We start from the raw sequence: 13,057 nt of genomic DNA on the forward strand, positions 1-13,057 counted from the left end.
CTAATAATATGGTCACCCACTGTATAATCCTCAATTAGATCTAGGAAAAGTCCTAAATTATCAACTTTCTAAAAAAACTAGGTATAAGTAATACAGAGGGTCAAAAATAGAAAGCAGTCAAAATGACCGCTCTGGTGCTTCTAATGCTAATTCTACTGCATGCATCTCCATCTATTTTCCATTACTCCGTAATATCAATCCTAGGTACTTAAAACTATTGCTTTTCACAATCATTCCTGCAGAGCTTTTCGTCACTGTTTTAGTTTTTGTTCTAAGTCTCTTTCACTATTTCCTGTTAACACTACATCATCAGCATACATTAAGCACCATGGGATGTTACCCTGTAGTTTCGCTGTTATCTGGTCCAAAACTAATGAGAATAAGTAAGGACTAACCACCGAGCCTTGGTGCAATCCTACGTTCACATGAAATTTATCAGTCTCTCCCACACCTGTCCTAACACTAGTCGTTATTGCTTCATACATATCTCTCACAAGGTGTCTACGTCCTTCGGGACAATAAACGCACTCCCAAAGACTTCTTTAAAAGTAGGTTCGTTTATTGCCCAAAATACAATAGAAAAATATAAAACGTCAGAGTTAATAAATATACATTTAAATTATTAATTTAATAATTTCCTCATTTTAAAATCATAATTTTAATACATACATTTTTTGTTAATAAGGTAGACATGAAAGGAATGCAAGGCAAAATTGCTATAGTAACAGGAGCCAGTTCTGGTATTGGAGCAGGGATTGTTGAAAAATTGGTTGAAGAAGGATTAACTGTAAGTAACAATTTAAAGATTATATTCATGCTATAAGCTAATGTTAAAATATTAGATAATATTATCGTACAGTATTCACAATCCACAGCAACGTACCATACGGTGGAACGAAAAAAATGTTTTTATAATTTTAATGTGTAATAGTGATAGAAAGTTGCCTATAGCCATTTTTAAGCCACAAATAATAGTTATTTTCCTAACAAGTGCAGAAAGTCATTCTTTTCCGCACGCGACTGCAGTTTGCCGAACGACGCGAAGCGGGAGTTCGGCAAGCAGTCGAGTGCGGAAAAGAGACTTTCTGCAAGAGTTAGGAACAATATTTTTTCTAAGAGTCTTTAAAAAATTACCAAATCTTAATCAATTAATTTAATTAATATGAAAATACATACACAAATTATTTCCTTGACAAGGTTGTCAAAACCAAACTTTCAATATAATTAGTTAGCATGACGACGATCTTGGTTTCCATGACGATGATTCAAAACGACTGATATTGTCTACCGATTTGACTTTCGAATATTATGTCAAAATAATTTTATTTCATCGAATTGTCGCGTTAATTTCATTAAAACAGGAACACAATGAGATATATTTGAAATAAATTGGTAAATAATATCTAAATATTAGTTTATTGCATGTATTATAATTACTTTAAGGCCACATTAACATATCTAAATTAACACGCGTGCGGAAAAGCAAAAACCGCGTGCGGAAAAGTAACACGCGTGCGGAAAAGTAACACGCGTGCGGAAAAGTAACACGCGTGCGGAAAAGTGAAACATTCTAAACTAAAAGGCGTGCGCTAAAGTAGACATTTTTGCACGCTCGTAGAAAATAGCTATTTGTATAACAAGGGAGGAAAGTGCTACTTTTCCTCCCGAGAATGAAGTTTACTGCCCGACGCGTAGCGGAGGGCAGTAATCATTCAAGGGAGGAAAAGGCACTTTACTCCCATGTTATACATATGGTTTTTCCACCTTCCTCAAATTAATAACCAGTCATTTTTTGACTTGCAATTTTAATAATTTTAATAAAATTTATTAAAACTAAAACTAGCAAGTAGGTACAATATAACTGTGTCAACTGTCAAATATAAGTCAAATTTTATTAATCTAAACATTGTTAAATCAAAATACCAATTTACTGTTTTTTACCATTCTGCAAAATACAGGGTGTTTTATAAATAAACGTTAAAATGTATAGATACTTACGTAATAGAAAATAGATATTGTACAGGGCGTCAATAAGTTATATTTCATGAATAAAATACCATGACGTCACTTTTACTTTTCCTCCCTAGGGAGGAAAAATATTTTCCTCCCTAGGGAGGAAAAGTACAACTTTGCTCCCTACAATCAGGTCCGGAAAAGTATACTTTCGATAGAGGTAGGTGGAAAAATATTTTTCGAAACCAAATATTTTTAGAGGTGCCGCAAAAGGGTTTAAAATTAGAATTTTTAGTTAAATTTTGCGAATTTTGATGATTTTGGTTCGGTAAAAAAATAGCTATTGTAATGTCTTAATTCCTATTTTAAATGATAAATACACACTCTAAAACTACTCTTTAAAGATAATTTTAGTTTTAACTTACAACAATCCAATATTTTTTTTTATTAAAGTATGCAAAGTTTGAACTAGAATTCCACATTTAAAGAAATATTTAATAGTAAATATTTATTTCATTCCTTAATATAATTTAACATTCTAACTATAGTAGAAGAGAACCTTTCAATAGTAGAGGAACCTGGATCAACCTTTAGGGCTAGGGCATATAACTCCTACTTCCGGAACACGTGAAGCTATAAAAGATAGTAGGTATAATGGAGCATTTTCAAGGTGACAATCCTGTGAACATTTCCAATCGGATGCGATGGAACTGCCACCAACACCGGTGTTAACAATAATTGTGTAATTGCTTTAATAGAAAAAAACTTAAATAAACCGCTGCAGTGGTTGGCAGAACTGCCACCATCACCGGTGTTAACAATAATTGTGTAATTGCTTTAATAGAAAAAAACTTAAATAAACCGCTGCAGTGGCTGATTTGTTTGTTCCACACCAATGAATTGCCTTTGCGTCATCTGTTTTGCACATTGGATGGAAAAACTAAACGCCTTAATGAATTTGGAAGGGTTTGAGGCAAAGAACTTGAAATCTACAACCAGCTTCTTGTGGTTAATTTCGATCCCATGCAAAACAACCTCCTTATTATATAGATTAAAAATAATCTAAGCACAGATCAAAAATATTTACTTGAAATGCTCAAAGCAATCTCCAGTGGTGTATGTCCTTCTGATATTTCTTTAAACCTCCTAAGGAATTAGCTCATTCACGATGGCTTACGTTGGCCAATCCTATTCTTCGGTTATATGTTTCAACAGAGAATCCTTCAGATAATCTGAAAACTTTAACTATGTATGTTATGAGGGTGTATGCTCCAGTCTGGTTTCATATTAAACTGAAGCCATCTTGTGTAATAGTATAGTATAGTTGATCTAAAAGATGGCATAACCCAGACATCCAAAGTGAAAGTTATCCTTCAACACCAAATTGTTCTATATGGTCCACACAATGTCCAGAAAAAAGTCACACCATTTTGAGCGTCGGGTTTGGGGGGAGAGGGGGGAGAAATCGGTAAATTCGTAGTTTTTTAAGTTTTTCGCCAATATTTCTAAAACTATGCAGTTTAGCATGAACAACCTTCTATACAAAATTTTCTACAATGAATTTGAAATAAAAAAGGCCCTATGCATAATCTTTCTAAAATGAATGGTTCCAAAGTTACGGAGGTAGTATAGTATAACTGGTCCAAAAAAAGGCCTAACCCAAACATCCAAAGTAAAAGTTTTCCTCCAACACGAAAATGTTCTATATGGTCCACATATTGTTCAGTAAAAAGTTACACCATTTTGAGCGTCCGGTTTGGGAGGGAGATGGGAGAGAAGCCGGTAAATTAGTAGTTTTTTTTAAGTTTTTCGTCAATATTTCTAAAACTATGCTTTAGCGTAAACAATGTTATATAAAAAATGTTCGACGTGAAATTTAAAACAAAAAATGTTGTATACATAATTGTTATCAAATCAACGGTTCCAGAGTTACGGAGGGTGAAAAGTCGAGGTTTTCGATACTTTTTATATTTTTTGGACAATATTTATGATATAACTGTACCAAAAACCCAGACATCCAAAGTGAAAGTTATCCTCCAACACCAAATTGTTCTATATGGTCCACATAATGTTCAGAAAAAAGTCACACCATTTTGAGCATCGGGTTTGGGGGGGGGAGAGGGGAGAAATCGGTAAATATAAAAAGTATCGAAAACCTCCACTTTTCACCCTCCGTAACTCTGGAACCGTTAATTTTATAACAATTATGTATATAACTTTTTTGATTTATATTTTATGTAGAAAATTTTTCTATAGAACATTCCTTACGCTAAAGCACAGTTTTAGAAATATTGACGAAAAACCTAAAAAACCTACTAATTTACCGACTTCTCCCCATCTCCCCCCCCCCCAAACCGGACGCTTAAAATGGTGTAACTTTTTACTGAACAATATGTGGACCATATAGAACAATTTGGTGTTGAAGGAAAACTTTTACTTTTGATGTCTGGGTTAGGCCTTTTTTTGGACCAATTATACTATACTACCTCCGTAACTTTGGAACCGTTCATTTTAGAAGGGTTATGCATAGGGCCTTTTTTATTTCAAATTTAATGTAGAACAATTTTGTGTAGAGGGTTGTTCATGCTAAACCGCTTAGTTTTAGAAATATTGACGAAAAACGTAAAAAACTACGAATTTGCAAATTTCTCCCCCCTCTCCCCCCCCCCTAAACCCGACGCTCAAAATGGTGTGACTTTTTTCTGAACATTATGTGGACCATATAGAACAATTTGGTGTTGGAGGATAACTTTCACTTTGGATGTCTGGGTTTGGGTCTAACTATACCATACTATAAATGGATCAAAACATCTATTGAGACTCATCAAATTTTCACGTTATCTTTGTGAGGAAAAACTCCAAATAAATGATCCAGTAATTCAGAGGAACGGTTACTTCTTTCGCCCAGAAAATGTGCTTCTCTCCATGTTATACGACAAGAGAAAACACATAAGAGAGCTAGGTCTGCGGCGAGTTTTGAAGGCAAGATCGGAAGTGTTAAAAATGGTGTAAGGAAATTTGTTATCCAGAATCTTAACTTTAATGCCAATGACCACATTGATATAATTAACTGGACGGAAAAAGAAAAAATTGCTGAGCCTCCTATGACAAATCACATAACTGACGAGAACTTAGTGATGCAAGAGACCCTAGATGTCAGGTACAGTGTGTCGATTTTCCGTGTTTTCCCTGTCATACACAGGCAGTGGAAAGAGTCATAAAGCTCGTGACTGAGTTATCTCTTAGTGTCTGTGGTATTGAAGCAAGAAATGGCTTTGTTAGAACAAAGATTGCTTCCCAAAAGATTATGCCCAAGTTTGAGACAAAAAAACAATTTATTTAAATATCAAGAGGAACACTGTAACTAAGAAACCTTATAGAAATCTGTACATATAGCAATGTTAACTGTTATTAGAAACAATATTTCACTAAGAAATGTTAGCTATGGCACCAGGTTAGATATTATAAAATACTTGAAATTTGCTGTATTTTTTTGTTAAAAATCTATATTTTCAAAGCTCTTGCGGCACCTCAAGATGTAAACGTAGAACAAAAATATTTTGTAGTTTTATTGTAGACATTAAAAGGCAACTTTCGAGCGCTATTATAAAGTTCTTAAAAAATATAATTTTTTTCGTATCCTTTCGTTCCACCCTAACGTACAACCACACAAGATTCAAGATTCGCTAGTTATTATTGCAATTAGTGTTTTATGCATATAGGTTATATAACTTAATTTACAAAGGTTTATTGATAAAGGTATAATTTAAGGTTTCATCATCATCATCAGTGGCATCACAACTTGTTATCAGCCAAAACCTTCTCCAGAAAAATTGTCCATACACTCTTGTCTCTGAAAACTCTTCTCCATGCTTTAACTCCAGTAGATTTAAAGTCGATCTCTTAATGTCTTGATACCTAAATCTTTGTCTTCCTACGGCTCGTTGTCCAATCGGCCCTCTTTGGTCACAAACTTTTCTGGTTGTTGCACCGTCCTCTCGCCTGATTACATATATGTTATATCCATCTAAGGCGTGCTACCTTAATGGATACCCGAAACTTCTATACATTGTAACGCCTGCATCACAAACCTTGATCTTTTATTTTTTCTCTTTTTAATTTTTATTTTTTTCTGGTTTCTTCTCTCAAAACGTTTAAGCAGTTCTTGGTCTTTTTGTGTAAGTAACAACTTTTCTTTTTAAAAATGTATAAACATTCTCAATTTTTTTGCAAAACGAAAATGCAGCAGCTGCATAATACTCTGGTTAAAGCGGAGAGTGCAGGAAGAGTCTATACCGGTTTCGGAGATCTTTTTCCCCTCATCAGTAAACCCATATCCTCTTCTCTCCGCTTTAACCATTTACCACAGCTTAGGGCCTTCCCGAATTGCAAAGAAAGAAATGTCACGGATGAACTAGGGCCATCTACCGGAAAACAAACTAAGTTATCAATCGAAGCAGCGCAGAAAACGACAATAAATATCGCCTCCGTACCACCAGATTGACAACAGGTGGAATACTTTCTTTGGTTACACCTCCTGAGACTTTTACAATTTATAAGTCATACAGGTGCCGAGAAAATTAAGATGAGAGAATTTTAAATAATTCACAACTCATCTACTCAGCATGGTAAAGCTCCAACAAGAAAGATTCCTTAATACTCAAAAGAGTAAATGAATTAAAAATGTATAAACATTCTCAATTTCTTTGCAAAACGAAAATGCAGCAGCTGCATAATACTCTGGTTAAAGCGGAGAGTGCAGGAAGAGTCTATACCGGTTTCGGAGATCTTTTTTTCCCCTCATCAGTAAACCCATATCCTCTTCTCTCCGCTTTAACCATTTACCACAGCTTAGGGCCTTCCCGAATTGCAAAAAAAAGAATTGACATTTCTTTCAAGAATTGACTCAGAATTATTAAATTGTGAGGTATTATAGTACTAAAAGGGACTCTTACTTTAAGTCGATAGAATACACCGTTTTCTAGAAAAATCGATTTGAAAATTTTTCGTTCTTTGAATTAAAAAAAAAAGTTTCGAAAAAAACTATTTAGAAAGATGAAAACTGGTACATTTATTTATATTCCAGAGATCAATCGATTGCATTAATGGCGAATTTCTAGTACCGGTCATAGGCGTCTGTTTTGGGTAGGTCAACAGTTATTTTATAGCATAACTTTATTGTCTTTAATTTTTAAATATTTTTCACACTAGATTATTTAACTATGAGATATTCGAGTACGAAAAGTTATTCTTGCTTTAAGTTGGTAAAATACATCGATTTTTTTTAATTTCTTTCAATTTTTTTTTTTTCAAATTCCCAAAACTAAAAACTTTCAAATCGATTTTTCTAGAAAATGGTGTGTCCTACCGACTTAAAGTAAGAGTACCTTTTATTACTAGAATACCTCACAATTTAATAATCCAGTATCAAAAATGCTTAAAAGTTGAAGACAAAAAAGTTATGCGATAAAATTACCGTTACCCTACCCAAAACGAACGCCTATGACCGGTACTAGAAATTTGCCATAGATGGAATCGATTTATTTCTGGAAAGTAACTATGTATACAAATTTTCATTTTTCTAAATAGAAGCGTTCTAGACGTATTTAAGAAAATCTAGTTACATGGCGCCATCTTCAAAAAGCTCTAGCTCCCTTAGGAAGCATTTTCGGACTAGGTGAATTGGGTTAAAATGTCTTAAAATTATGTGAGGAATCTCCTGTCTTCGTTTGTCGGTAGAGTTTCTGGACACCCTGTATATTTTTTTCGGCGAGTAAAAAACGGGAAACTGATGCATTTTATAACATAAACTTATTAAACATTTGTCAAAGTACTTAAAAATATCTATTAAATGAGCCCCCGAACATGTTGATAGCGTTAAAATTTATGCTCCAAAATTTTTCAAAATTTATCTTTTAAAAAAGTTTCCAAAAAATGTTATTGTTTTTTTTTTAATAACTCCGTTCGTGTTTACGATATCAGGTTCATCTAAAAACTGTTTCAAAGTTAATTCCAAGTGCTATTTAAGCACGTTGAGTCTAATCTTTTAAACCCCTTACTTTTTTAAAAATAAAAGGTTAAATGACCCCGGTTGCATGGTTCCCACCACAAAATTTAAGATTTAAACGTTTCTATCTCGGTTATTTTTTACCCTATAGAAATAGTAGAACAGGTAAAAGATTTGGCACAGAAAAAACTAACATTGGGTTATATATATTTTTTACGTATATTAAGTATTTTTGGAGTTATTATCAAAAGAATATGAGAATTACAATAATTTTAAAAACTATGATTTTTTTTTAAATTATATCTTTTTTTCAAAAATATGCATTCTAAACTAGTCAAAATTATCAAAAACATTACTTATGCTAATATAAAGAAGTTTTTGTAAGGATTACTATAAATTTTAGTTTTTGTGGAAATGGCGTAGGTATGTTTTATTTTTCACTTTTTCCTAAAAAACTCGAAACGGTTCTTTTATTTTCATTATAACTTGCTTAATTTTGACGCTATTACCTTGTTATGAAGCTCATTTGATAGGTATTCTGAGGTACTTTGGCAAATGTTTAGCTGGAATATTTTATATATTGCATCGTTTTCCCGTTATTTAAGCTTGAATACTTAGATTTGAGTACTCGTCGAAAAAAATACACATTCAATTGCCAATAACTCACTTTGAACTAACATTAGTTTAGGTCTTTATGTGAGGAATGTATTCAATTTTTATTATCTTCAATTTTGGTAATAATAACTTTTTTGTAAAAGCTTATAGTTTTTGATTTATACGTGAAAAACCGATTTAAAGCATTTTTTTACAAAAAAATAAAATCTTTGATCTTTAATAACGCAAAAAGCATTGATTTATTTTGATGACTTGATATGACATATTTTTTGCTAAAAATTTATCCGTCTGTCCATTTATGAGGTTATTTTTAATAAAATAATTTTCACCCCTTAAAAATGGGTGGCAACTGCCTCTGTTTATATGAGCAGATCTGGAATGTTCATATATTATTCAAAGTGCTTATTTTTTAAACAAATTGGTTGTAAAGTAGAATTTTTGATTTTGAAAAAAATGCTTTTTTTCAAAATAACTTAAAAATTATTACAGATACCAAAATTCTCAAACCATAAAAAAGTAACTTTTTCTTAAGGGGCCTCATAGCTTTGGTTGCCTAGTGGCCTCAAGATTCTTAATCCGGCACTGCCGCCACAAAAGAGTTTCAAAATTCAAACTGTATCAAAGTTACTCTTTTGTGGCGCGTTTACTCCAAATTTAGCAAATATTATGGAAAAATCTTTTAAAATAAAACTAGAATTTTGTTTTGCATCAAAATGAAAATACATTTTCGCGCCACGTAATATTAATTCATATCAGATTTTTGTAGCTGGAATATTGTACGCGCCACTCATTTTTACGGCGTTTAGCGGTTTTATATTCTTGTAATAAATATATACATAAGTGTACAACAGAATTATATTATATTCTATAATAGTAGGTAATAAAGTACAGTAAATAGGTTCTTACCCGAAAGTATTTTAGTAAAACGATTCTCTTTAGGTAAACCACAAACGGCACTTAAAACTGTCCGCTCTCCATTTTGTAAGAAAGGCACGCGATTTGGCTAACGTTCAATATTATGGTGCCGTTGTCGGGTAGATAATCAAAAGATGCCGTTTCTTATTCCGGGCAATGACCCTTATACCTACTACCAATTTCAAGAAGCTTCCTATTGACAAACGGATGTATGATACTACATAACTATGTGGGTGTCAGGACTATTATATTAAATAATACCTACATGTTAATATGTATATCACGAAATTTCTCTTCAGAGAAATATAATCTCTTTAGATTCTTTATATTCAAGAATATTATAGATAGGTATATTATTTTATTATAGAAAAAGAAGATATATGTAAATATTTTACCAGTAAGCTAACAGCTGCTGACCTTACAGGTCTTAGTCAATAGTATATAAGTTGCTATAGTCTCTTCTTTGCCTGTTTGCATCCACTCCTGGACAAAGGCCTCCCCATGAGCTTTCCACTCTTATCTGTCATCGTTTTTCTGGTTTTCTTCTACTAAGACTGTGTTTGCGACCCGTGTTGAGCTGCCCCCCCCCCCCCCCACTTGCAAAAATTAAAAAACAAATATGTAGCGCTGATTTATGAGTTATTTATGAGCTCTCATATTCCGCAAATTAAAAATTTTGAGCTCGTTACCCTGGGCAGGAATTAATTATTTTAGTGGGGGCCTGAGTCAGCCCCCGCCCACTACTTAAAAATAGCAATATTGAATCGACCTTTGCGGCAGAATTACGAGCTATTTATGAGCTCTCGAAGTGACATAGTTTAGATTTTTGAGCTCATCCCCTTCACCCACAAACAACCCTTTAATTGATTTAACTTAAGAGAAAGATGCTGGGAAAAATTAAAATACATCGTATCGCGGATATAATTCGTATAGCTTATATATTCTAACAATAAACTTTTAAATCAAGCGCATTTCGATTATTGAGCTACAACCCCTTCGCAAGAAAACCACCCCATCTTCCCGGCTTAAGAGAGAGTTGTACTTAAAAAGATTTAAATTCATTACTTGGCGACTACATATCGTTTAATAATTTATGGGCACCCAAAATACGCGCATTTAGATTATTAAGTTGTAATCTCTTTTGTATAGTGCAGTCACTGAATGTAAAAATCAACTATTACCTTCAATTTCGGTGAACCTTCATCAATTTTCACGAAAATTGTTGAGTGGTTAGAGGATACCTCCAGAAATAAAAATGACATGGTGCCACCTTGCGCTTTTACCCCGAGAGTTCATACCACCCCTTCTCGGGGGTGAAAATTATTTTATTAAAAATAACTGCACAAATCGATCGAAAGACAAATTATAAGCAAAATTTGTTATATAAAGTTATTAAAATAAATCAATACTTTTTGAGTTATTAAAGAACAAACATTTTAATTTTTCGTAAAAAATGCCTGTTTTAAAGCGGATTTTCGTAAATCACTCAAAAACTGTAAGATTTTTACGAAAAAGTAATCGTTACGAAAATTGAAGCTAATAAAACATTCAATAAATTCCTTACTTGAAAAATTTTAATATTAATAATTCAAAGTGAGTTACATATTATAGGCAATTAAATGTATATTTTTTTATGTAAGCGAGTACTCAAATCTAAGTAGGTATTCAAGCAACTTTATATAACAAATTTTGCTTATAATTTATCCTTCGATCGAGTTTTGAAGTTATTTTTAATAAAATAATTTTCACACCCGAGAAGGGGTGGTATCCACCCTCAGGGTAAAAGCGCAAGGTGGCACCATGTCACCTTTATTTCTTGAGTTATCCTCTACCCACTCACCCATTTTCGTGAAAATTGATTAAGGTTCACCGATTTAATAATAGTTGATTTACCTTCAGTGACTGCACTATACAAAAGAAATTGCAATTTAAAGATCTAAATTCTCGTATTTTGGGGCTCATAAATTAATAAACGATATGTAGTCGCCAAATAATGAATTTAAATCATTTTAAGTACAACTCTCTCTTAAGCCGGGAAGATGGGGTGGTTTTCTTGAGAAGGAATTGTTGCTCAATAATCGAAATGCGCGTAATTTAAAATTTTATTCTTAGAATATACAGGGTGTAAGAAAAATACAGGTCATAAATTAAATCACATATTCGGGTACCAAAAATAGTTCGAATGAACCTAACTTACCTTAGTACAAATATGCACATAAAAAAAGTTACAGCCCTTTGAAGTTACAAAATGAAAATCGATTTTTTCAAATATATCGAAAACTATTTGAGATTTTTTATTGAAAATGAACATGTGGCATTCTTATGGCAGAAACATCCTAAAGAAAAATTACAGTGAAATTTTTGCACCCCATAAAAATTTTATGGGGGTTTTGTTCCCTTAAACTCCCCAAACTTTTGTGTACGTTCCAATTAAATTATGATTGTGGTACCATTAGTTAAATTCAATATTTCTAAAACTTTTTTGGCTCTCAGTATTTTTTTGATAAGGCACTTTTTATCGAGTTGCGCCTTCTTTTTTAATATGTTTACATAAAAATTTTATGGGGGTTTTGTTCCTTTAAACCCCCCAAATGTTTGTGTACGTTCCAATTAGACTATTACTGCGATACCATTAGCTAAACACAGTGTTTTTAAAACTTTTTTGCCTCTTTGTATTTTTTCGATAAGGCACATTTTATAGAGATGTGGCTTCTTTTTTAATATGGTTCAAAATATACCTAAAAATGTAAATTATAAATAAATTTTATACTTTCACCAAATCTCCATAATCGTACTTAACCATATACAAATATGTGGTGGATTTGACAAGTATTCAAAATATCTCGATAAAAACTCGTCTTTTCGAAAAAGTACTAAGAGGCAAAAAAGTTTTTTAAACATTGTGTTTAACTAATGGTTCTACAATAATTATTAAATTGGAACGTACACAAAAGTTTGGGGGGTTTAAAGGACCAAAACCCCCTTTAAATTTTTATGAAGTGTCTAATTTTCACTATAATTTTTTACACAATACTAATAGCAGAAACTATTACCAATCTACAAAGAATTTTAGATAAGGTTGTTGCAACGAGTGAAGAATTTGGTCTGTCACTAAACATAAAGAAAACAAAATTCATGGTTAAATCAAAGAAAAATATTAGAAACATCAATCTACACGTAAATAATAAGACGATAGAACGAATTCAGAATTAAAACTATTCAGGAACAAACACAGGGCCACCGTAACCGGGCGTGCAACGCGTGCGACGCACGCGGGCGCATCCCCAAAAGGGCGCCAAACCGAAGGTTTGGCAAATAAGAAATATTTATTTTAACGAGATATTCATTTTTTATACAATTTTAACATTACATTTTTAACGAACATCTGGAGAAATTTCAAAAATAAAAAAAATATTGTGTTATTATAGTGAAAAAATAATTAAAATCTTATTTTATATTTCGGTATCGGAATACCTATTTTGCAGTACTTATTCGTAAATAGTAAAAATTTGTTTACAGGTCAAAACTTGTTGGGTTGTAATATTCTGTCCAGATTTGAAACTTGCG

At 32.6% G+C, this 13,057-nt stretch overlaps 1 protein-coding gene across 2 annotated transcripts in view; it reads left to right on the plus strand.

The window, feature by feature from the left end:
- Positions 1–13,057, plus strand: part of LOC114330903 (farnesol dehydrogenase-like) — a 131,048-nt gene that overhangs the window by 21,392 nt on the left and 96,599 nt on the right. The window contains exon 2 of one of the 2 annotated variants that reach the window (XM_028280338.2): positions 686–787. In XM_028280338.2, the coding sequence (XP_028136139.1) occupies positions 692–787 (96 nt within the window). In that variant the 5' untranslated portion in view covers positions 686–691. The remainder of the gene's footprint in view (positions 1–685; positions 788–13,057) is intronic. The other variant, XM_028280339.2, reaches the window with a different exon arrangement.

Source organism: Diabrotica virgifera, chromosome 1 (assembly GCF_917563875.1).
Source record: "Diabrotica virgifera virgifera chromosome 1, PGI_DIABVI_V3a".
NCBI classification, from domain to species: Eukaryota; Metazoa; Arthropoda; class Insecta; order Coleoptera; family Chrysomelidae; genus Diabrotica; species Diabrotica virgifera.